Source organism: Piliocolobus tephrosceles, chromosome 20 (assembly GCF_002776525.5).
Source record: "Piliocolobus tephrosceles isolate RC106 chromosome 20, ASM277652v3, whole genome shotgun sequence".
NCBI lineage: Eukaryota > Metazoa > Chordata > Mammalia > Primates > Cercopithecidae > Piliocolobus > Piliocolobus tephrosceles.
In genome coordinates, this window is record NC_045453.1 from 48,083,019 (window position 1) to 48,109,601 (window position 26,583).

General features: G+C 38.2%; 1 protein-coding gene across 4 annotated transcripts in view; it reads right to left on the reverse strand.

Moving 5' to 3' along the window:
- The window catches only part of MACROD2 (mono-ADP ribosylhydrolase 2), a 2,106,139-nt gene that overhangs the window by 2,009,137 nt on the left and 70,419 nt on the right, over positions 1-26,583 (reverse strand). For all 4 annotated transcript variants that reach the window (XM_023217826.3, XM_023217825.3, XM_023217824.3 and 1 more), the window contains exon 3: positions 9,702-9,809. In XM_023217826.3, coding sequence (XP_023073594.1) covers positions 9,702-9,809 — 108 coding nt within the window. The remainder of the gene's footprint in view (positions 1-9,701; positions 9,810-26,583) is intronic.

The following is a 26,583-nucleotide window of genomic DNA, read 5'->3' on the forward strand; positions in this document are numbered from 1 at the left end:
ATTACGTATCCAGCACAAAGAAACTAAAAATCTTGAAAAAAGAGTGGAAGAATTGATAACCGGAATAATTAATGCAGAGAAGGCCATAAACGAACTGACAGAGATGAAAACCATGACACGAGAAATACGTGCCAAATGCACAAGCTTCAGTAACCGACTCGATCAACTGGAAGAAAGAGTATCAGCAATTGAGGATCAAATGAATGAAATGAAGTGAGAAGAGAAACCAAAAGAAAAAAGAAGAAAAAGAAATGAACAAAACCTGCAAAAAGTATGGGATTATGTAAAAAGACCAAATCTACATCTGATTGGGGTGCCTGAAAGTGAGGGAGAAAATGGAACCAAGTTGGAAAACACTCTTCATTATATCATCCAGGAGAACTTCCCCAACCAAGTAGGGCAAGCCAACATTCAAATTCAGGAAATACAGAGAACGCCACAAAGATACTCCTCGAGAAGAGCAACTCCAAGACACATAATTGCCAGATTCAACAAAGTTGAAATGAAGGAAAAACTGTTAAGGGCAGCCAGAGAGAGAGGTCGGGTTACCCACAAAGGGAAGCCCATCAGACTAACAGCAGATCTCTCGGCAGAAACTCTACAAGCCAGAAGAGAGTGGGGGCCAATATTCAACATTCTTAAAGAAAAGAATTTTAAACCCAGAATTTCATATCCAGCCAAACTAAGTTTCATGAGTGAAGGAGAAATAAAATCCTTTACAGATAAGCAAATGCTTAGAGATTTTGTCACCACCAGGCCTGCCTTACAAGAGACCCTGAAGGAAGCACTAAACATGGAAAGGAACAACCGGTACCAGCCATTGCAAAAACATGCCAAAATGTAAAGACCATCGAGGCTAGGAAGAAACTGCATCAACTAACCAGCAAAATAACCAGTTAATATCATAATGGCAGGATCAAGTTCACACATAACAATATTAACCTTAAATGTGAATGGACTAAATGCTCCGATTAAAAGACACAGACTGGCAAACTGGATAAAGAGTCAAGACCCATCAGTCTGCTGTCTTCAGGAGACCCATGTCACACGCAGAGACATACATAGGCTCAAAATAAAGGGATGCAGGAAGATCTACCAAGCAAATGGAGAACAAAAAAAAGCAGGGGTTGCAATCCTAGTCTCTGATAAAACAGACTTTAAACCATCAAAGATCAAAAGAGACAAAGAAGGCCATTACATAATGGTAAAGGGATCAATTCAACAGGAAGAGCTAACTATCCTAAATATATATGCACCCAATACAGGAGCACCCAGATTCATAAAGCAAGTCCTTAGAGACTTACAAAGAGACTTAGACTCCCATACAATAATAATGGGAGACTTCAACACTCCACTGTCAACATTAGACAGATCAACGAGACAGAAAGTTAACAAGGATATCCAGGAATTGAACTCATCTCTGCAGCAAGCAGACCTAATAGACATCTATAGAACTCTCCACCCCAAATCAACAGAATATACATTCTTCTCAGCACCACATCACACTTATTCTAAAATCGACCACATAATTGGAAGTAAAGCACTCCTCAGCAAATGTAAAAGAACAGAAATTATAACAAACTGTCTCTCAGACCACAGTGCAATCAAACTAGAACTCAGGACTAAGAAACTCAATCTAAACCGCTCAACTACATGGAAACTGAATAACCTGCTCCTGAATGACTACTGGGTACATAACGAAAGGATGGCAGAAATAAAGATGTTCTTTGAAACCAATGAGAACAAAGATACAACATACCAGAATCTCTGGGACACATTTAAAGCAGTGTGTAGAGGGAAATTTATAGCACTAAATGCCCACGAGAGAAAGCTGGAAAGATCTAAAATGGACACTCTAACATCACAATTAAAAGAACTAGAGAAGCAAGAGCAAACACATTCAAAAGCTAGCAGAAGGCAAGAAATAACTAAGATCAGAGCAGAACTGAAGGAGATACAGAAACAAAAAACCCTCCAAAAATTCAATGAATCCAGAAGTTGGATTTTTGAAAAGATCAACAAAATTGATAGACCGCTAGCAAGACTAATAAAGAAGAAGAGAGAGAAGAATCAAATAGACTCAATAAAAAATGATGAAGGGGATATCACCACTGACCCCACAGAAATACAAACTACCATCAGAGAATACTATAAACACCTCTACGCAAATCAACCAGAAAATGTAGAAGAAATGGATAATTTCCTGGACACTTACACTCTTCCAAGACTAAACCAGGAAGAAGTTGAATCCCTGAATAGACCAATAGCAGGCTCTGAAATTGAGACAATAATTAATAGCCAACCAACCAAAAAAAGTCCAGGACCAGATGGATTCACAGCTGAATTCTACCAGAGGTACAAGGAGGAGCTGGTACCATTCCTTCTGAAACTATTCCAATCAATAGAAAAAGAGGGAATCCTCCCTAACTCATTTTATGAGGCCAACATCATCTTGATACCAAAGCCTGGCAGAGACACAACAAAAAAAAAGAATTTTAGACCAATCTCCCTGATGAACATCGATGCAAAAATCCTCAATAAAATACTGGCAAACCGGATCCAGCAGCACGTCAAAAAGCTTATCCACGATGATCAAGTGGGCTTCATTCCTGGGATGCAAGGCTGGTTCAACATATGCAAATCAATAAACGTAATCCAGCATATAAACAGAACCAAAGACAAAAACCACATGATTCTCTCAATCGATGCAGAAAAGGCCTTTGACAAAATTCAACAACCCTTCATGCTAAAAACGCTCAATAAATTCGGTATTGATGGAACGTACCTCAAAATAATAAGAGCTATTCATGACAAACCCACAGCCAATATCATACTGAATGAGCAAAAACTGGAAAAATTCCCTTTGAAAACTGGCACAAGGCAGGGATGCCCTCTCTCACCACTCCTATTCAACATAGTGTTGGAAGTTCTGGCTAGGGCAATCAGGCAAGAGAAAGAAATCAAGGGTATTCAGTTAGGAAAAGAAGAAGTCAAATTGTCCCTGTTTGCAGATGACACGATTGTATATTTAGAAAACCCCATCGTCTCAGCCCAAAATCTCCTTAAGGTGATAAGAAACTTCAGCAAAGTCTCAGGATACAAAATTAATGTGCAAAAATCACAAGCATTCTTATACACCAGTAACAAAGAGAGAGCCAAATCATGAATGAACTTCCATTCACAATTGCTTCAAAGAGAATAAAATACCTAGGAATCCAACTTACGAGGGATGTAAAGGACCTCTTCAAGGAGAACTACAAACCACTGCTCATGAAGTAAAAGAGGACACAAACAAATGGAAGAATATACCATGCTCATGGATAGGAAGAATCAATATCATGAAAACGGCCATACTGCCCAAGGTAATTTATAGGTTCAATGCCATCCCCATCAAGCTACCAATGAGTTTCTTCACAGAATTGGAAAAAACTGCTTTGAAGTTCATATGGAACCAAAAAAGACCCCGCATTGCCAAGACAATCCTAAGCCAAAAGAACAAAGCTGGAGGCATCACGCTACCTGACTTCAAACTATACTACAAGGCTACAGTAACCAAAACAGCATGGTACTGGTACCAAAACAGAGATATGGACCAATGGAAGAGAACGGAGTCCTCAGAAATAATACCACACATCTACAGCCATCTGATCTTTGATAAACCTGACAAAAACAAGAAATGGGGAAAGGATTCCCTATTTAATAAATGGTGCTGGGAAAACTGGCTAGCCATAAGTAGAAAGCTGAAACTGGATCCTTTCCTTACTCCTTATACGAAAATTAATTCAAGATGGATTAGAGACTTAAATGTTAGACCTAATACCATAAAAACCCTAGAAGAAAACCTAGGGAATACCATTCAGGACATAGGCATGGGCAAGGACTTCATGTCTAAAACACCAAAAGCAACAGCAACAAAAGCCAAAATTGACAAATGGGATCTAATTAAACTAAAGAGCTTCTGCACAGCAAAAGAAACTGCCATCAGAGTGAACAGGCAACCTACAGAATGGGAGAAAATTTTTGCAATCTACTCATCTGACAAAGGGCTAATATCCAGAACCTACAAAGAATTCAAACAAATTTACAAGAAGAAAACAAACAACCCCATCAAAAAGTGGGCAAAGGATATGAACAGACATTTCTCAAAAGATGACATTCATATAGCCAACAGACACATGAAAAAATGCTCATCATCACTGGCCATCAGAGAAATACAAATCAAAACCACCATGACATAACATCTCACACCAGTTAGAATGGCAATCATTAAAAAGTCAGGAAACAACAGGTGCTGGAGAGGATGTAGAGAAATAGGAACACTTTTACACTGTTGGTGGGATTGTAAACTAGTTCAACCATTATGGAAAACAGTATGGCGATTCCTCAAGGATCTAGAACTAGAAGTCCCATATGACCCAGCCATCCCATTACTGGGGATATACCCAAAGGATTATAAATCATGCTGCTATAAAGACACATGCACACGTATGTTTATTGCGGCACTATTCACAATAGCAAAGACTTGGAATCAACCCAAATGTCCATCAGTGACAGACTGGATTAAGAAAATGTGGCACATATACACCATGGAATACTATGCAGCCATAAAAAAGGATGAGTTTGTGTCCTTTGTAGGGACATGGATGCAGCTGGAAACCATCATTCTCAGCAAACTATCGCAAGAACAGAAAACCAAACACTGCATGTTCTCACTCATAGGTGGGAACTGAACAATGAGATCACTTGGACTCAGGAAGGGGAATATCACACACCAGGGCCTATCACGGGGAATGGGGGGGGGAGGGATTGCATTGGGAGTTATACCTGATGTAAATGACGAGTTGATGGGTGCTGACGAGTTGACGGGTGCAGCACACCAACATGGCACAAGTATACATATGTAACAAACCTGCACATTATGCACATGTACCCTCGAACTTAAAGTATAATAAAAATAAAAAATAAATAAAAAATAAAAACATGTACATAAATGTTCATAAAAACTGTATTGGTAACAGCAAAATACTGCAAAGAATCCAAATGTCCCTCAATGGGTGAATGGTTGAACAAACTCTGGTGCATCCATACATTGAACTACTACTCAACAATAAAAAGGAATGCACAATTATTGAATTGATAAATATATAAATTCATTAATTCATTAATACAATCTGAATGGCCCTCAGGGCATTATGTTTAGTGAAAAAAGGCAATCTTAAAAGATTACATGCTGTATAATTCCATTTATATGACTTTATTATTATTATTAATATTATTTTGATTGACCAATCATTGTATACGTTTATGGGGTACAATGTGATGTTTTGATATATGGTATACACAACGTGGATGATTAAGCCAAACTAATTAACACATCCATCACCTCACTTATCTATCATTTTTTATGGTGAGACATTTGAAATTTACTTCCTTAGTTATTTTGAAATATATAATACATTATTATTTATTACAGACACCCTGCTACAAGATAAATCTCAAAACCTATTCCTCCTGTGTATCTAAAACTTTGTAACTTTTGATCAACAACTCCCCATTCCCTTCCTCCAATCCCCCTCCAGCCTCTGGTAACCATACTCTCTAATGTAAGTGCAATTTCTGTGGCAATGAAAGCAAAACAGACAAATGGGACAGCCTCAAACTAAAAAGCTTCTGCACAGCAAAGGAAACAATTAACGAAGTGAAGAAACAACCCACAAAATGGGAGAAAATATTTGCAAAGAATACTTCTGAAAAAGAGTTAATAGCCAAAATATATAAAGAACTTAAAGAACTCAACAGTAAGAAAACAACCCCATTAAAAATCACGCAAAGGACCTGAACAGACATTTCTCAGAAGACATACAAATGACCAACAAGTACATGAAAAAAATGCTCAGCACCACTAATCATTAGGGAAGCACAAATGGAAACCACAATGAGATATCATTTCACACCTGTTGGAATGGCTTTTGCCATGGTGAAACAGAACAAGTGTTGGGTGAGGATGCAGAGAAAAGAGAACTCCTGCACGCTGTTGGGAACGTACATTAACAGAGGAAAACACCATGGAGGTTCCTCAACAAGCCAGAAATAAAACTGCCATATGATCTGTTGATTCTACTTCTAGGTATCCAAAGCAACTGAAACCAGTATGTCAAAGGGATATTGGTAGTGGCATGTTCACTGCAGCATTATTAATTACGTCTTTGTAGAATTATATTCCATTCTAAAAACAATAAAATGGTAGAGATGGAAAACAGGGAGGGAGGCAGATGAGTGGATATAAACACAAAGGTGGCAGCAAGAGGGGGTTCTTTATTTTTTTTGAGATGGAGTCTTGCTCTGTTGCCCAGGCTAGAGTGCAATGGTGCAATGTCAGCTCATTGCAACCTCCACCTCCCGGGTTCAAGCGATTCTCCTGCCTCAGCCTCCAGATTAGCTGGGATTACAGGCACCTGCCACTGCACCCAGCTAATTTTTATATTTTTAAAAGAGTCGGGGTTTCATCATCTTGGCCAGGCTGGTCTTGAACTCCTGACCTCATTATCCCCCACCTCGACCTCCCAAAGTACTAGGATTACAGGCGTGAGCCAGCACGCCCAGACAGCATGAGGGAGTTCTTTTATGATAATGGAATAGTTCTGTATCTAGATTGTGGTGGTGGTCACATGAATCTATGCATTAAATAAAACTACAAAGAACTACACACACATATACACACATTCACATGAAGGCAAGTTTAAAAATGGTTAAAACTTGAATAAAGTCTATAGTCTAGATAACAGTAATGTAACAGTATCAATTTTTGGTTTTTGACATTGGGTAAACAGGGACATAAAAATGGCAACAATACACACTGGGGACTACTAAGGTGGAAGGAAAAGAAGGGGCAGGGGTTGAAAAAGTAACTATTGGGTACTACACTCATTACCTGGGTGACAAGATCAATCATACTCCAAACTTCAGCATTGTGAATATACCATGCAACGAGTATACAAGTACTCTCTGAATCTAAAATAAATTATTTTTTAAAATCTGCTTTTGATGTTGTATTACAGCTATATACAAAGCCACCATTGGGAGAAGTTTACACAGGGTTCATAGGACTCTGTGCTATTTTTGTCTTTTCTATTGTTATTTCAAAATAAAAAGTTTAAATAAAAAATGGTCTTGGTTATGATAACCTGAATTTTGAACCCAGGTCTGCCTAACTCTAAACTTGTGCTACTGCCCTGTGTACTATAATGCTTGCAAAATCTGTTTTATTAAAACATACTAAACATGCATAATTTCCTAGAGAGAAGAATATAATACACACGAAGTCCATCCTGGGTCACATTTAAAGAGGTTAAGGCAGTTCAAAACACACATTATTAGAAAGAAGTTTAAAATATGAAGTCATTTCATTCATAGCAACTAAGACCAGGTGTTCCAATGTACTAATATGGTCATGAAAAGAGCACTTCAGAAGCCTAACAGGAGGTGACAGGGCTGCTTTGGCATAGTGACTAGGGGTACTGTTTGTCACTCCCCTCCCAGTAGAGGCAGTTCTATAGTTTCCTGCCATGTTGCCTTGTTCACTTGAAAAGTTAGCAGCTGTTCCACTCCTTCCACACCAGGCAAACAAACTGCACAGCAGAAAGCTGTAAATAGAGCCATTACAGTGTATATTCACTTGGCATCCCTTTTCCATCTACCTGGGATCTTCCTGATGAGGCTATCCTTGTGAGATGCAAAACATGGCCAAATTACAATCATCACAGCCAGAGAGGTGAGTTAAAATTACCGAATCATTTTGGGAGTAAGCAAAAGTTGCTGCCTGTCTTCATATAAACTCATCATACCCTTATATATTATGCAGCAGCAATGAAAAGTTATACATTTAGGCAAGAGCAAGATAATATTTAAAAGAACAAAATAGTGATGAGGTAGTTAATGATGTTCTTCTGTTTTGCACCATTTTATTTTATTTCGATAATTACTCCCAAAATATTTTTATTACCCAATTCTAAGGGAACAATAAGCAGACCAGTATTCTGAACTTTCTGCTCAATTGCCAGAGCTGTACAATATCCTTGAACAATGTTTCAGTTCTCCATTAGACCCTTCTGTTCGCCTGCCAATGCATTTTCCTACTATCCTGTGTGAATTTATTATCACCACAGGGAACCTGGAGATAACACTGAACTTCACCTGAACTCTGTACTCTTGGAAAGAGTCACAGTCAAGAAATTACCCCTATCCTTTTGTGTTCTGGGAACAGGCTTACTAGATAAAACTGACAGATGACCACCTTGCAGCCAAATGACAAGGCCAGAAATGGACTTTCCAAATTCCCATTCACTGTCTCATACATGATTAGCCAAACTCTTTTTCCCTATTTGCCATTCTGGTTGGTCAATGCCCACCAACGACCCGACCAAACTTTAGTCAGGCTCCTCTCCTTCCTTGAAACCCCTGAACTTTGGTCCACCCTGAAGCAATGGAAGGTGAGCCACCCCTCCTTAACAGCCATTCCCAGAACCAGCTCACCTCAGGGGAAAACATTCCCGATAACACAATATTCTGCCTCCCGCTATTGGAATCATCCTCCTCCTTTTATTGTAATAGTCTATTTAGATAAAGCCTCTCCTTACCTAAGTCCAGATTTGCTTTTAATTGACACTTGCAACCTTCAAACAGCCTAACTTTACAAAACACAAATTAAACCATTAAATATCCTCTCATTTACAATATTTTTATAGAATCACAGCTATTACATCTTTTTTGATATATAGCCACATAATAAAATATAACATCTGTTAAATTTTTCCCAATGTTGAAATAGGAAAATTAACTAGACAATTAATTATTAGAAATAATTAAAATATGCTGGTTAAAATTAAGCATTTCATGATGAAAATGAAAACCAGAACCCAAACAACTTAAGTTTTGAAATCACTGAAATAATTTCTTTAGATTTTCACTTTTGTCTTACACAGTTCAATCATTGCCTGACAACCTATTCAAAAGAAGAAAAAAGCTTGATGAGCCCTTGTATTTATGTTGGCCAACTATTAACTCAAGCTATGAAAGTAACAATAACATACTTGCTAAAGTTCTTTCTGAAGAACTTTCTGCAACAATCTGTCACTTCTCCAGTGGTCCAATATCCTAATCTCTTTTTTTTTTTTTTTTTTTTTTTTTTTTTGAGGCGGAGTCTCGCTCTGTCACCCAGGCTGGAGTGCAGTGGCCGGATCTCAGCTCACTGCAAGCTCCGCCTCCCGGGTTTACGCCATTCTCCTGCCTCAGCCTCCTGAGTAGCTGGGACTACAGGCGCCCGCCACCTCGCCCGGCTAGTTTTTGTATTTTTAGTAGAGACGGGGTTTCACTGTGTTAGCCAGGATGTCTCGATCTCCTGACCTCGTGATCCGCCCGTCTCGGCCTCCCAAAGTGCTGGGATTACAGGCTTGAGCCACCGCGCCCAGCCTCAATATCCTAATCTCAACCTAGCACCTTTCACTGTAGAGGGTGCTGTAGATGCACATTAATTGCAGAACATACAAAAACAAAGATCTCCAATGTGTTTAATCAAGAAGAGAAATAGATTAGACGTTTATACATCAGAAAGCATTTTTTTCTAAAATACTTATATTCTTAATTATAAAAAATATTTTGAAATAATACTTATTTAACACATCACAGAAAAATCACCTACTCACCAGCATTGACTATAGCATCTACCTCTAGCAATGTGATGTCACCTCTATAGAGAGAAACTTTTTCAGTCAAACTTTTCTTCACCTGGGATGTTTCCTGAGTATTTTCTTCTGTAATAGAAAATGGATATATATCAATAATAATATTATTAATTTAATCAAGATAATTTTTTACTCAAGACTACTACAAGACCCAGTATGTGTCATGCTCTACTACAAAAAACAAGTGGAAACAAGAGCATAAGTACGAGGGGTGTGGTTTATTCTCTATTTTGTAATTCTCAAAACAAACACACTATCACATACAAAATGGACATACAATAAAATTTTAGCATGTTATATTGGTCAACAGGAAATTCAATACTTATGGGTAATTTTATTAAAATATCCATTCTAAAATAAAATTACATACCATTACATTCACAAGGAGGTAAGAAAAAGATGTTTTAATCTTTAATGTTAGGTAAGAAGAACTTACCTAAAAGGCATCCTTGATAAGAATATATATATATATATTTGAGCAAAAAAAATTTAGGTTCAGCTCTTTGCTACTTTTTCTTTTTTTTTCTTTTTTTTTTGGAGAGGGAATCTCACTCTATCACCCAGGCTGGAGTGCTACAGTGGCGTGATCTCGGCTCACTGCAACTCCTGTCTCCCGGGTTCAATAGATTCTCCTGCCTCAGCCCCGCCCACCTCTCCCCCACTACCCAAGTAGCTGGAATTACAGGCATGAGCCAGCATGCCATGCCCATCTAATTTTTGTATTTTTAGTAGAGACGGGGTTTCGCAATGTTGGCCAGGCTGGTCTTGAACTTCCGACCTCAAGTGATCTGCCCACCTCGGCCTCCCAAAGTGCTGGTATTAAAGGCATGAGCCACCATGTCTGGCCAGCTCTTTGGTACTTCTAAGTAACAAACTATTACTCCGGATAGGAAATTCCAAGGAGAATATTTGAATTTGTTAAACTGCTCCTTTCTTATCAAATTGTATTGTACCTTTTGCTCTAGAGGGTGCTACTAGATTTTAAAAAGAAACCTCTACCCCAACATACAAGAGCCAGCAAGCAGGAATATTTAAAACAAGCCAAAAACATTATATCCTGAAATCTGAGTTTTTTAAAATGATTTAAGAGCAAACCTATAAACATGAATTTCCGTTTATTTTTAACAAATAGTAACAAGATAAATTAAACCTAGTAAACAAAGCTGTGCAAAATAAATGTTTTAAAATATTTTAAATTGCTATTCATAAAAAGGTTTTTAATATACTTATAGGAAAGCTGATCTGTATTTTTGAATTTATTTAAAGTATTATATGTGTAAATCTTTCATGCAAGGAGATACTGCTATTCACTCACTGAGATACTCTGATTTTTAAAAGTATTTATGATACGTGTAAATTTTTAATGCGAGGAGATACTGCTATTCACTCATTGAGATACTCTCATGAGCATGCAATTTTGAGACATCTGGGGGATTAGAGGTGATAGGTTATGAGTCACCTAAATTGTCTTTGGACCACAATAGTCCCCCCACCAAAAAGAAAATTTGGCCAAGACTAGAAAATAACCTGTGACCATAAAAATGAACCTTTCTCTGTCTACAAAGCATTCCCTTCTTAGCAACCACTTCTCTCCCAGAAGTATTCTAATCAAAATACTCAACTGGTTGTAGTAATAATGAGAAGGAGAATAATGTGGGCAACTTGTATGTTAATGAAGTAGAGAAAAACTTTAGGAAACCTCAAAATATAAAATACTTATACTTGAGTTGACCTCTCAGGGACTCCTATAGTACTATTTATCTCTGCCAGAGATAAACTAGTTTCTATTGTGATTAACCAAATTATAAACTCTTGATTCCCCATTAATGATTATTAAATGACAATAAACATTTGGTGGCTTTGTCAGAGACAAATGCATATTTAGACTATTGTGAACCTAGAAATTATAAAGATTCATCACTGAAGATGTTTCAGAACTCTATCAGGCATTAAATTGACAGACTTATAAATGAATGCAGAAAGACCATTTCAACTTGGCAGACAAACAGATTTTCTAATTATTCTTTAACTGGTTTTAGCTCTAAAAAGTATTATTTCATTTTTTCATGAAGCATTATGTAAGTAACATCACATTTGTAGTGATAAGAAATTTTAAACATATGAGACAATAAGTCATGTTGTTTCTTTCTCAAAAGTAATTATAAAAGAAAGGTATGGGAGGGCCAGGTGCGGTGGCTCGCGCTTGTAATCCCAACACTTTCAGAGGCTGAGGCGGGCAGATCATGAGCTCAGAAGATCAAGACCATCCTGGCTAACACAGTGAAACTCTGTCTCTACTAAAAAAAAAAAAAAAAGAGCCAGGCACGGTGGCACGCGCCTGTAGTCCTAGCTACTTGGGAGGCTGAGGCAGGAGAATCACTGGAACCTGGGAGGTGGAGGTTGCAGTGAACCGAGATCGTGCCACTGCACTCCAGCCTGGGCGACAGATGGAGACTATGTCTCAAAAAAAAAAAAAAAAAAAGAAAGGTATGGGAAAACATTGACGTTTAAACCATTTTTATACCACCGTTCAGTTTTTTAAAAAGAAATTCTAATCTGTCATCTGCAAATTTTTTAAATGGAATATTTTGAGACTGAAGTGAAGGTTCAAACAATTCAACGTAATGAATAAACATACTGCTGTGACATGTCACTCAAGTAAGTTACACAAAATAGTCTTTACTTGAATTATCAGCATTATGAGGGAATATTTTAATTGTCTCTCATTTTAAAAACTAACATGAGACTCTTCTTTCCTCAACAGTCAGATTATACTTACAGCCCAATTCCTCACATAGTATGCGAAAAAGGTATGTACATACTTAAAGGCTACAGCTTGATAGGACTAATAATTAGCAGTATTTCCTTCAACAATAAATCAAAACCTAATGGGAGTATTTTTTGGCCAGCAACTGTTCTTCACAAATACAACAATATAAATTACCACTTAGAGGCCACTTCTTTTATTTGCATAGCAATGTGTTGCCTTCCTCTTCACACACAAAGCTCAATGTATCTTTTTCCGTACCCTAGGTTTTCAGTAATAAATAGGACAAAAAGTTGTCAAGTATATCTCCCTCATGGACATTCTCTACGTACACAAAGCACCAACTCAGGCTTTGTACATCACTGGTTTTATACAATTGCAAGTTGAAATATCTGTCAGTGTAAACACATGACAGTAATTGCTCTTTCATATTGTATACTTTTGATAATGTCAAAGAAAACCGGAACTGGAAGTGATTAAAGCAGTAAAAACAGATTTTATTCAGTAACTATTACAATAAAGGAAAGAGACCTCAGTATAGAACTGGGATCAATTCCAAATACAGCAATAACAAGCAGGGATTTATAGCCAAGGAGCAGGATGGAGGTGAGTGGATGGAAAATAACTAAGAGGAAACATAGGGGGATTCTGGTTATAGAGCCTTAAGAGTATTCTTGCTGAAGGCAAGCCAGGGTGATCACATATTGCCTGGTGGGGGATGAGCAATTTGACCAAGTATCAAGGGTGATCTGATATCAAGGGTAAGACATTTTCTCTTAACTAACTTAGCAAGATTCTTGCTGCAACTGGGCTATGCAGGCATTGCAAGAATGGGGCCTAGACACAAAAAAGACTTAGAGAAACTTGACTAAAGTTTGCTTAAGAAGACAGTCTTAACTGTCCGCTTCTGGGAAAAAGACAGTTTTAGTTGTCAGTGATGCCAAGTGAGGAAGGTAGGGAGAAATTAAAAATGTTAGTTTGGAGACTTGTAGTAGGCTTTCAGAGGAAACTAGAAGAATTAAGAAAATGTATAAGATGGCAGGATCCAATAAGCCAAGTACCAGGCCAGTTTTCCCAAGAGGACTTTGTAAGCATTGACTCCATAAAGTCTTTGTGCCTTAAAAGTGTCTGGACGTAGCTGATTCAATGCATCATTCTCAAATATGACATCCCAGTCAAAGCCTTGGTTATAAACTGATTTTTCCAAGTATGTCCTGTTACAAGGAAGACAGAATCTTATTGAACTTACCAAATAATCATAATGCCATTGAGAATTAGAATACTCAATAAGTGTTTCTGAATTCTGGAGGGATCAGGTTGGAAGAAAATATGTTTCATTTCTTTTTACAAAAGCATAACCTACTAAATTGTCATGAGTTACAGCAAGCATGAGAAAACAGGAAAAAAAAATGCTCCTTAAATAAGACATTAAAGAATGAGAAATATTCCAAAACAATAACCATAAAAATTATTTTATTAGTTTATTCTGCCCCATGTAATTGAAGCTTCTGCTTTATCCTGGGTTAGCAGTTTTATGAGTCAGCTTCTCTACTAGCTGCGGAAATCCATACTCATTCCAGTGGTATGGTCTACAAGTATCTAAGCAATGCCATTCGAAGCCTACACCCCAGAGTACCTGGCATGGTCCTTTCCATAGATCTCTAAGACAATCAGTTGTGTTGAAAATGAAGCATTCTGGCTTATAAGCTGATTACAGGAGCTTTCAGGAAGAATCAGAGTAAAAGAAAACCTATCTGTGGATAATAAAAGACTTAAAATGTCTATGGTTAAACTCTGTTCATTATAAAAATGATAAAACTGATACGGGAATTAGGTTATTTTTGTGGCACACAATATTTAAATATTTCAATAATAGTTGGCATTATGATGATAACAGTATATACAAGGACATATGATGGACAATGAGGGTATTGGCAAATGTCTATGATATTCACATAAATTCTGGAATGTTTTCATTATTAATATTTACCCACACAAATATAACCTAGAAAAGCTTAAGCATCACTTTTTACTTGACAATGTTTCCCACATAATTTAATGTATCAAACAAACAATATTTTTACTAGGTGAAAGAACAAATCCTTTGACATTTTCCAGGGGACCTATGGGAAATCTCAAGGTCAGTCCAAGATTAGTAATTCATTTAGGGTTGGGCACGGTGGCTCACGCCTGTAATCCCAGCACTTTGGGAAGCCGAGGCGGGTGGATCACCTGAGGTCAAGACCAGCCTGGCCAACATTCTAGAATAAATAGAATTTATTGTGTTCCATAAATAGAATACAATAAATTAATTTAGAATTAGATTTTGGAAAACTGTCAAAAATGTCAAAAGATTTGAATGCTGATTAAACAGGATCATAGATCACTGTGAAACAATACTTAAGTTCTCTTAAAAGGAGATGACATAGAAAACACAAAGCACAATAAATTATTTTGATAAGGCACAGAATTTTTGTTTCCTAGGCAGATTACTTGAAAGGCAAAGAGGTGGCCGGACAGGATGGTTCGCGCCTGTAATCCCAGCACTTTGGGAAGCCAAGCGGGGCAGATCACCTGAGGTCGGAAGTTCGAGATAAGCCTGACCAACATGGAGAAATTCCATCTCTACTAAAAATACAAAATTAGCCACGTGTGGTGACACCTGCCTGTAATCCCAGCTACTCGGGAGGCTGAGGCATGAGAATCGCTTGAACCCAGGAGGCGTAGGATGCAGTGAGCCGAGATCATGCCATTGCACTCCAGCCTGGGAAACAAAAGTGAAACTCCATCTCAAAAAAGAAAAAAAAGGAAAGAAAAACCTTTCACAATCTCTTATTAAGAACAGACCAATATTCCAAGAAAACTTTGTTGCTTTAACAGAAATAAAACCAAGTGCTAGTTTTATATCAGCACGCTATTGGGCTCATGTTATTTGAAAAAAAAAAAAAAAATCTTTACATAGAAATCAATTTAATCTTAGCCAGCTTGAAAACATAAAGAATTCCTTTTCTGCAAACCTACAGCTTTCTATATCCATTCAGATTTCGTCCTACATTTTTCCTCTTTCTCATTCTGGAATAACCAGTAATCTCATTTTAAGACAAAATTACACTCTTTTTCCCTTATCTACAGCAAAAAAAGTCCTTCATTCCTCACATACTTTGCATACAGAGTTGTTTCTCCTCGTGCTTATTACTTTTAGTAGTTTAACTTACATGTATTAAATGTAATTTGAAAGACCAATACACTTTTACAAAGAAAACTTAAGAAGTAGACAGCTGTAAACTGTGTCACATGCTAGCATTCTATAGCATACTAGCAGGTTTTATGAATATATCATCTTACAATTTCTAGAGATATCTGTTTCTTTATAGTGTAATCTTTCAAAAGAACATTTTATTAATGGGCCCAATTATATCTAGTTTCTTTATGCCATGTGAAAATAAAAAGCCAAAGTATATAAACTCAGACTTAGGTTTAGTATTAGTATTTTAGTCATTTATATTTCTTAGAAATTATGTGAATTTTAATGAATATCTATTAATGTAATATAAGTCTAAGGTTGCAAATTACTAAAAATATTTTAAAAACAACTTCCAGGCAGACATACTATAACATTAAACAAAGCTAGCCAACATCTCAAGTTATTTTCCTGTTAACGATTTCTCCAACATATGTATATATTAGGCAAGTATTATAAAAGCAAAAACCTAAAAAGTTAAATACATGGATTTTTGTTTTACTGTTATGCTTGATATACAAGAAGTCATGGCTATAAAGCAATTTAATTTTAGTGAATGTTTACTTTTACACTGGTTCTTAGGTGAAATTTATAATTTTTATAATATTAAATATCTAGTAGATATAAGTTTATCTGACCAGCAAACCCAAGTAGAATAAAAACATGCCCATATTATACTTAATGCTGACAAGTCATTAAGACAAACCCATTTTTATTAAACCAATAATATTAAATTAATCTTATTTACTGAAGACTTAGCAAAGTCATAGGAACTTTTTTTTTGGGTGGAAGGTGAGGGGGCAAGGTCTCGCTCTGTCACCCAAGCTGGAGTGCAGTGGTGAAATCTCAGCTCACTGCAACCTCCAACTCCTGGGCTCAAGCGATCCTCCCACCTCAGCTTCCTGAATAGCGGGGACTACAGACATGCGCTACCAAGACAAGCTGATTTTTGTATTTTTTATGTGTGTGTGTGTGTTTGGAGTTTGTTTTTTGTTTTGTTTTTTTTTTTGGTAGAGATGGGTTTCACCATGTTGCCCAGGCTGATCTTGAACTCCTGAGTTCAAGTGATCCCCCTGCTTTGGCCTCCCAAAGTGCTGGGATTACAGGTGTGATCTACCACATCCAGCCCATATGAACTTTAAAACACATTTGGGTTAGTTTCCACATTTCTGGGAGTTTTTGGAATATTTAACTTATATAAGAGTTCATTAATCTGTAAGATAATTTGAATAGTTCTTCTTTATGAGATTTTATGAATTATGTTGGTAATACTATCCTTATGTAGAAAAATATCACATATATATAACAAACATACATATGTAAACATATACAAACATATGTGCATATAGCCGCAAACAGATCTTACAGCTTTTATTCTAAAATTTTAGCAATTAATCAGGTAAACAAAGTAATATAGTTTTATCTTTGGTCTACATTTTTGTCAAAATTGTATTTTTGATAAATGGAACAAATTATGTTACCTGTTCTATATGAGGGTTAATATCTTTTAGTAATATTTATAGAGAAGATTTTTAAGATTTTCCCATGTAATCTTATGGAGGCTGTCGACTAAATTTTAGGCAGTAACTGAGGTGACATCAAACAGCTGTAAGGATGTCTCCAAAGCCCATCTGACTGGATAAAATATTCAGTGTTTCCAATTAGCATTTTTTTTCCTTTTCAGCCTCAGGTGGTTGCTTTTGGGGATCCTTGAGACCCTTGAAAACCCTCAATGAGGGACAATGTGCTCAAAGTTCAAGTGCCTATAGGGAGTTGAGAAGCTGAAGTAAGGAAGAAAAAGTCTGGCAGATATGGACAGAAGGATAATGAAAGAGGTAAGGGTTTCAAGGGAGACATCAAAGATTCAAGAGAATGGAAGGGGAAGTCCAAGATGGCAAGGGCAAGAAGGAGGAGCAGAATCAATGGGAAGGGAGAGGTCTTAAGAGGAGCCAGTTTGGAAAGATCTTAAGTTTCCTAGAGAAGCCAATGAAGTTCTAAACTATCCTTAGTCAAACAATAAATAAACAGAGTTAGTGGAGCACATACCGTAGTCCCTCCTACCCACAGGGAATATGTTCCAAGACCCCTCGTGGATGCCCGAAACCACAGATAGTACCAAACCCGGCTGCTGTCAGTCAGAACACATTTCTATTAATGTCTCACACTCAAAAATGTAATGTTTTTTCCACTGTAACTAAGCATTTGTCATTCACAGTGGCTGTAATTTTGCAATCTGAGATGCGACAGCAAAGCTAGCACAAATTTCTTTTTCCTTCATCACAATTTCATGCATAGAATTTGTTCTTACATTAAATACCAACATACAATTTCTTTGAAGTACAGAACTTTCACCTTTTTACTTAAAAGAAGCACTTTATGGCTTCTCTTTGGCATATCTAAATTGCCATCATCACTATTCTTGTGCTTTGGGGCCATTATTTTGTAAAATAAAGGTAACTTGAACACAGGCAGTGCAATACACAGACAGTGAATCTGATAACTGAGATGACTACAAAGTGACTTAATGGCTGTACAGCATCTACCATTTGGATACACTTAAAAAGTGATGATTCACCTCCCAGGCAGGATGGAGTAGATGGCACAAGAGTTCATAAAGCTACTCAGAATGGCACAAAATTTAAAGCTTACAAATTAATTTCTGGAATTTTCTACCTAATATTTTCAGACCACAGTTGACTACTGGTAATTGAAACTGCAGAAAGCAAAACTAAGGATAAGGGAGACTACTGTAGTCAGTAGAGCCTTGAGAACAGGGTTTCAGTCAACTAAGAAGTTCCCATGGGAGAAACATGTTCAAATAGAAGAGGGAGACCTCACAGAGTGCCAGGAAAAACCATTTCCATCTCAGGATTCTGGAAGTGAATACCCACTTGGAACCAAGAGCCATGAAGAAAGACTTCCAGCCCAGTAGTGCCTTTCAAAAACAATCATAGGTCTCTAACCCAACTTCAGCCAGTAAACTCAGAATCTTAACTATGAATATCTGTTCCTACCACGCTTCAGTGAACTGTCATCTAGGGCAATGGCTTAGGAGTCAGACTCATCAACGGATCCCAGATCAATCAGTCAGGAGTTAAGACAAAGGTTTCAAAGATATACAACTGGGTCCTAGATGAGAGATCTAGGAATCCAATAATAAATCTAATCCTACCCGTATCACAGGACCATTAACTGTTAAAGGAACTAGAGCTGGACAGCAGTTAAAGCAGTGAAAACATTATTCAGGGACTATTACAATAGGAGAAAAGAGACTTCAGTATCAAAGTGAGCTCAGTTTCAAATACAGCAGGAACAAGTCGGAATTTATAGCCAAGGGGCAGGATGGTATCAATGGATGGAAAATTACCAAGAGGAAATATTAGGGATAAGATGGGATTCTTGCTGAAGGTAGGCCAGTATGATCATATGTTGCCTGGAGGATGGTGGGGGATGAGGAATTTGATCAGATACAAAAGTGTTAGATATTCAGGATAGGAGATTCTCTCTAAACTGACTTAGCAAGATTCTTGCTCAAACTGGACAATGAAGGACAAGGACAGGGTCTAGACAAGAAAAGGGCTTAGAGGGACCTAACTAAAGTTTGGTTAAAGAGACAGTCTTTGTCAATATCATATGCCATCCAAAAAGTCATATTTGGGGAAAAAGTATGTCCCTTCTACTTCCTCCTCTGAGGATAATATTATTAACTTTGCAGTGGTTTTATAATTGTTTATAATAGATTACATTTATAATTGTTTACAATACATGTCAGAGAAAACATGAAAAACGTTTGATATGAGCTCACTCCAAGAAATTAGTGGGTGTCCTGTATAGCTTAAGTATCATGGTGATCTCTACCTTTCACTGTCTTTGAGCTATTTTAAAACTCTGTAAGCTGCAGAAAATAGATAATAATATGAATTATTGTCCATATAAATGCAAATGAATTATATTCCCTGGAATACAACTGAATATTATCTTGAGGACAATTTATATTTATTTTCATTTATTTTGTATTACTTGTAAATTCATTTAAGTATTCTTTATTGCCTATATATGCATGGTTCTTTAAATTCTCCTTTCAACCAGAGTTAAATGTGTTGATAAGTGCCCATTTTATATTTGCGTGAATCATAACCTCATCTTTTTTTTGTTTTGAGACAGAGTCTCACTCTGTCACCAGGCTGGAGTGCGATGGCACGATCTTGGCTCACTGCAACCTCCACCTCCTGGGTTCAAGTGATTCTTCTGCCTCAGCCTCCCAAGTAGCTAGGATTACAGGCATGGGCCACCATGCTTGGCTAATGTTTGTATTTTTAGTAGAGATGGGTTTTCGTCATGTTAGTCATGCTGGTCTCGAACTCCTGATCTCAGGTGATCCACTCACCTTGGTCTCTCAAAGTGCTAGGATTATAGGCGTGAACTAACATGCCCGGCCGTGTAATCTCATCTTTATAAAAAACATTTCCGGCCGGGCGCGGTGGCTCAAGCCTGTAATCCCAGCACTTTGGGAGGCCGAGACGGGCGGATCACGAGGTCAGGAGATCGAGACCATCCTGGCTAACACGGTGAAACCCCGTCTCTACTAAAAAATACAAAAAACTAGCCGGGCGAGGTGGCGGGCGCCTGTAGTCCCAGCTACCTGGGAGGCTGAGGCAGGAGAATGGCGTAAACCCGGGAGGCGGAGCTTGTAGTGAGCTGAGATCCGGCCACTGCACTCCAGCCCGGGCGACGGAGCGAGACTCCGTCTCAAAAAAAAAAAAAAAAAAAAAAAACATTTCCGTCTTATAGACATTTTTATTTAGTTTTAATGCATGTTCTAAATATTTGTATAGCATTTACCATGATCTATATGCTCTATATGCTCTTTTTTTTTTTTAGATGGAGTCTCACTCTGTCACCTAGGCTGGAATGCACTGATGCGATCTCAGCTCACTGCAAGCTCCGCCTCCTGGGCACACGCCATTCTCTTGCCTCAGCCTCCCAAGTAGATGGGACTACAGGCATCCGCCACCATGCCCGGCTAATTTTTTATATTTGTAGTAGACACGGGGTTTCTCCCTGTTAGCCAGGATGGTCTCCATCTCCTGACCTTGTGATCCACCCGCCTCAGCCTCCCAAAGTGCTAGGATTACAGGTGTGAGCCACTGTGCCTGGCCAATCTACATGCTCTTCTAATGCTTACAAATATTAACTCCTATAATTCTCTTAACAAATATATGTATATAGTACACATTACTACTATTCCCTCAATAAGTAAAATGAAGCTAAGGCATGCAGAAATGAAGTGGTTTGACCAAGTACACACAGCTGGTAAGAAAGCTGGGATTTGAACCCAGGCAGCCCATGATCTTAATCAACATGCTAAGCAGGCTCTCATATACCATTTTCAAAGAGTCCATCTGTGAATGAACCATCTGTTTAAACAAAGTCCCATCTCTTCCTTTAGTGGCAAAATGCAGCAATTTCATCCCTGTCCCACCACACCCCATACACACACACACACCAAGAAAAAGCATTACTTGCTTTTGCCCTAAAGGAAAAAAACTGGTTTTCCAGAGTAGTTATGATACTTTGAAAACAATACAAAGGTCTCAGTAGTTTCTGCTATCATTTGACAAAATTTCATAACATACAACACACCAAGGACTAGAAAATAACATAATAAAATCAAATTTGCAGATATTAATCACGTATCTTCTATTTATGTTTTCTCGTTTGCTTGTTTATACAAAATCATCAAACTCACAGATTCATATGCCAACACATATACTACTTTGTTTACACTGAAATTCTGTGTAGTATTTATATTTATGACCTTATTCTGATTTTTTAAAATTGTTTTGTAGAGACAAAGTTTCACTAAGTTGCCCAGGCTGGTCTTGAACTCGGTCTCAAGCAATCCTTCCACCTTGGCCTCCGAAAGTGCTGGGATTACAGGTGTAAGCCACCATGCCTGGCCTATGACCTTATTCTGAGTTCTGGCATTATGTTACTACTTTATGTCTATTTTAGGCATCAGTAAGCCACATTAGAGACAGACTGATTCATTTTATGAGGTAGGGATAAAATGTAAACCTATTGTAACAAGAAAAGCAAATTTAACAAAAGATATAATTCACTAACATATGAGGCAGACTAGGAGAAACAAACTCTGTTAACTCAATTTTAATCAAGATGAAATGGTCAGGCCGGCCTCGGTGGCTCACGCCTGTGATCCCAGGACTTTGGGAGGCCAAGGCGGGCAGATCACGAGGTCAGGAGATGGAAACCATCCCGGCTAACACGGTGAAACCCTGTCTCTACTAAAAATTCAAAAAATTAGCCGGGCGTGGTGGCAGGCGCCTGTAGTCCCAGCTACTGGGGAGGTTGAGGCAGGAGAATGGCGTGAACCCGGGAGGCAGGGCTTGCAGTGAGCTGAGATAGCGCCACTGCACTTCAGCCTGAGAGACAGAGTGAGACTTCGTCTCAAAAAAAAAAAAAAAAGATGAAATGGCCAACACTGTCCTTATTTAAAAAGCATAACTTTTAAGATTATAATTACCATTTGAGGATATAACAGAATTTTCACTAAAATCATATTTTATATTTCAAACTTCTTAAATATTGTTTTAAAATTGTTTCATCACTTTCCCTACGGGGCTGTCAAACTTCCTGAAGGTCATCTGATAAACAGCTAAGGGATCATCACTAGGTACTGAGCAATATAAAGGATGTAGCTTTAAGCTACTATGTTTTGGAAGGGTTTTTTGCCCAGCCAAAGCTAACTGTAGGAGGAAGCTTTGAAGATATAGCCAGATTTGATGATCTTTGGAAAATCATCAGTAGGTCCTGATGATCCCTTTAGCTGTCACACTTAAAAGAATAACATGCTGGGAGATATTCACACAAAATGTGAAATACCTATATTTTGGCACCCATAGACAGGGATTCAGAGAAGCCACCAAGGGTACCAGTGAGTTGTCTAATGATACCAGAAGGGGCCTGCTGTCAGTGAACCTCTTCCCTTTTGAGGATGTCTGAAAAGTCAGTTTAGTCTTAATCCAGCCATGTGGATACAGATTTAAATTAACATCCCCTCTCCACAAAAGAAAAACAAAATAATTAGTAGGATACCATGCAAAGAAATCCCCACAAGTATCTATAGAAATTAATGTAAAAATGAAATTATAATAAATATATCATCAAGATGATCAGAAAAATAATTTTGGGTTCAGTAAGAGCTTTTACGGATATTCAATCAGGGAACTAGAGGAATCCCAGAGGTCAAGCCGCTTCTGAGATCATTTCTTGAAACCAGCCAGTCAATCTCCACACCTCCATCTCCTATTTGATCATTGTTCTACATTACACACATACACACACACACACACACACACACCCCTCTATACTCCAGCATATCCATTTATTCTCAAAATATATAGTTCTTTTAGGTATTATAGAAATTATACTAGAAGATTCTCTCTCATAGGCTAATTCATAGTAGCTGGTGTGCCAGAGGTTTACAATTTCATTTTTGGGCTACATCTTCAAAGCTTCCTCCTAAGCTTTTGCTGTGCAAAAGTCCTTTCCAAAACTTAGTGGCTTAAAACAACATCCTTTGTATTGCTCATTAGCCTGTGGTTAACCAGGCAGTTCTACAGTCAGCTGGTGGGGTGACTAAGGATAGATGGTTCTAAATGGCCCCACTCACATTTGGCTGGCAGTAGTCAGGCTGGTCTAGGGGCCTCAGCTGGGATGTGTATCTCTGCTTCACATGGCTTCTCATTCTCCAATATATATGGGGCTTTGTATGATAAGCGAGCACAGACACCAATGTGCAAGCACTCTTTAAGCCTCTGGTTGGGTCATGTTTGTTGCAGTCCCATTGGTCAAAGCAAATCACATGGAAAAGCCCAAAGTCATTGGAAGAGCAGTAAACAGGAGCATAGACAGGGGGAAGTGTCATTCTTTGGGGATCTTTTTGGCCCCATTTACTAAGCACATTCTGAGTTACTGAATTTTCTGCATACTAGATCCCAATTTTTGTTTTGATTGCAGTTTTGTTTGATGTGCAAATATTTATTTGGGACATATTTTGATTTGATGGAAACTTGGTTCATACTGGTTCTGTTTTTGTAATGCCATTTCAGTAACTACTTTCGACTTCTAATACATTTCTCTACTGCAGAAATATAATATCCAAATGCCCATAGGAGACAGACAGGCAACATAACTGAGTGAGGCCAGCCTGGTGAAAATATATATAAATATACTGTGTTGTAAATCTGAAAGCAAAGAATGTCCTGTCCAAAGGATGTTGCCTCTACTCACATGTCATATGAGGATGTGGGCCTTGTACTTCCAGATCTCCTTGTTTTACAGGAAAAAAAGGAAATCTAAGTTTTAATGTAAAATCTCCTGATTTTTAAATACTAAAATTTAAATAAAATTTAAAATGAATTTTAATGGCCAGGCACAGTGGCTCTTGCCAGTAATCCCACCACTTTGGGAGGCCAAGGCAGCCTGATCACTTGAAGTCGTGAGTTTGAGACCAGCCTGGCTAACATGGCGAAACCCGTTTCTCCTAAAAATACAAAGTTAGCTGAGCGTGGTGGCGAGGGCCTGTAATCCCAGCTACTGGGGAGGCTGAGGCGGGAGAATCGCTTGAACCCAGGCAGCAGAGGTTGCAGTGAGCCAAGATCACGCCACTGTACTTCAGCCTGGGCAACAGAGTCAGGCTCCATCTCAAAAAAAAAAAAAAGCAATTTAAAAGCAACAACAACAATGGTACTGGTCAAGTTAAAAAAAAATCTATCTTTGGGCAGAATTCAAGCAAAAGCTATCAACTTGTGACCTCTTTAATGGATCCCAAACAGCCCACCATGTAAGGCTTTCCATGACTTGGTTAAAACCTGGATAGTTCCAATCTTATCAGCCCCTGTTCCCCAGTCTGTGGTACTCTCCATATTTCTCATCATGGGTGAATTCTTACTTTTCCTCAATACATCCTCTATTTCCTTCCCCTGTGACTTTAGAATGCCCTTTGCCTGGTCATCCTCATCCCACCCTAAAGCCCTCTGGTACTCTTAATGATTCTTTAAAACTCAGCCTGGATGTCTCTACTTCCATAAAACTTCCTATGAATGTTATTTCTCACTCTCTGAATCCCAAAGCACTTTGGGTCGTCCTCATGACATTTATCATATCCTTCCTAGTACTGAAGTTATCTGTGTATGTTTTATCATCATTCCACTAGAATGAGGAGTTCGTATTCTGGCTGAACTTTGTTTCCTGTATTACTTAGCAAGCTTATCATGCCTAGAATGCCCTCCTGCTCAGGTGAGCTTACACTAAAATATGAGCTCCTTATATGAAGGTTTCCTTGATTTTCCTGGCCAGGATTAGTTTGGAATCTCAGAAACTGTGGGGCAGGGGGGTGGGGGGAATGGGGGGTGTGGTGGGGTGGGGGGGCGGTGGAGTGCGGGAGGATAATCTGTTGCTAAGATTTTTATCCAAGGAAGCTGTTGCTAAGATTTTTATCCAAGTTGGAGTTAAGAAGAGAGGCAGGGGAATTAAATCGTAGGACAATTAAATAAGTGAGCTGTTGAATTGGAAGGGTGAGCACACAAGAGAAAAAGCATGCGCATCAGAGAGTTCAGCATTATACCTTTAAGAACGAACAATGGAGCCATCTGTAGACATCCTAATTCTACCGTTTCCTAAAATAAAGTTGAGCTTTATGGATTTTATATATCCTGTTTCTCTATGTTAATATTTTGAATGGTTATAAACACCCTCTTGAGGTAACTCAAGAAAACTGAGACACAGAGAGATCAATCAACTAGCTAGGCCATGGTCTTACAAGTGACAGAGCTAAGATTTGAACACTGGAAGTCTGATTCTAGAACCCATATGCTGAATCACTGTGCAAAACTGCCTCATAAGAATCAGCCTCACAAGGGTAAAAACAGATCCAGGAGTTCTTTAAATAAGGACACACTTCACTCTCACAGGATTTTTTAATTTTAATGAGACTATCTATGAAGATGTTTGGGATGGGAGCTTAGGCATTAAAAATGTGCATTTTATCCTACTGTTATAATCTGCTAAACAACAATTTAGTTAAAAAATTGTGATATGAATACACAGTATGACTCAGTCTAAAGCTTATATAATAATGCAACCTAATTCTTCAAGTAATCTTGTGTAAAAATAAAGTTCAAAAGGTTATACTTCAAAGAAAAGCAGAAGCACATTTCTGCCCTTTTAGTAAAATGTATGAAATCCTCATTTATAAACAGAGAAATAAATGCTCATTCAAAAAAAAAAATTTTTTTTTTTTATGCGGGGTGCAGTGGCTCACGTCTGTAATCCCAGCACTTTGAGAGGCCCGGGCAGGCAGATCACGAGGTCAAGATATCCAGACCATCCTGGCCAACATGTGAAACCCCGTCTCTACTAAAAATACAAAACTTAGCTGGGCATGGTGGCGCACACCTATAGTCCCAGCTACTCAGGAGGCTGAGGCAGGAGAATCGCTTGAACCAGGGAGGCAGAGGTTACAGTGAGCAGAGATTGTGCTACTGCACCCCAGCCTGGGAACAGAGCAAGACTTTGTCTAAAAAAAAAAAAAAAAGAAAGAAAGAAAGAAAGAAAGAAAGACAATTAAACTAAAAAATCAGGCCGGCGCAGTGGCTCACGCCTGTAATCACAACACTTTGGGAGGCCGAGGCGGGAGGATCACGAGGTCAGGAGATCGAGACCATCCTGGCTAACACCATGAAACCCTGTCTCTACTAAAAACACAAAAACTTTGCCGGGTGTGGTGGCGGGTGCCTATAGTCCCAGCTACT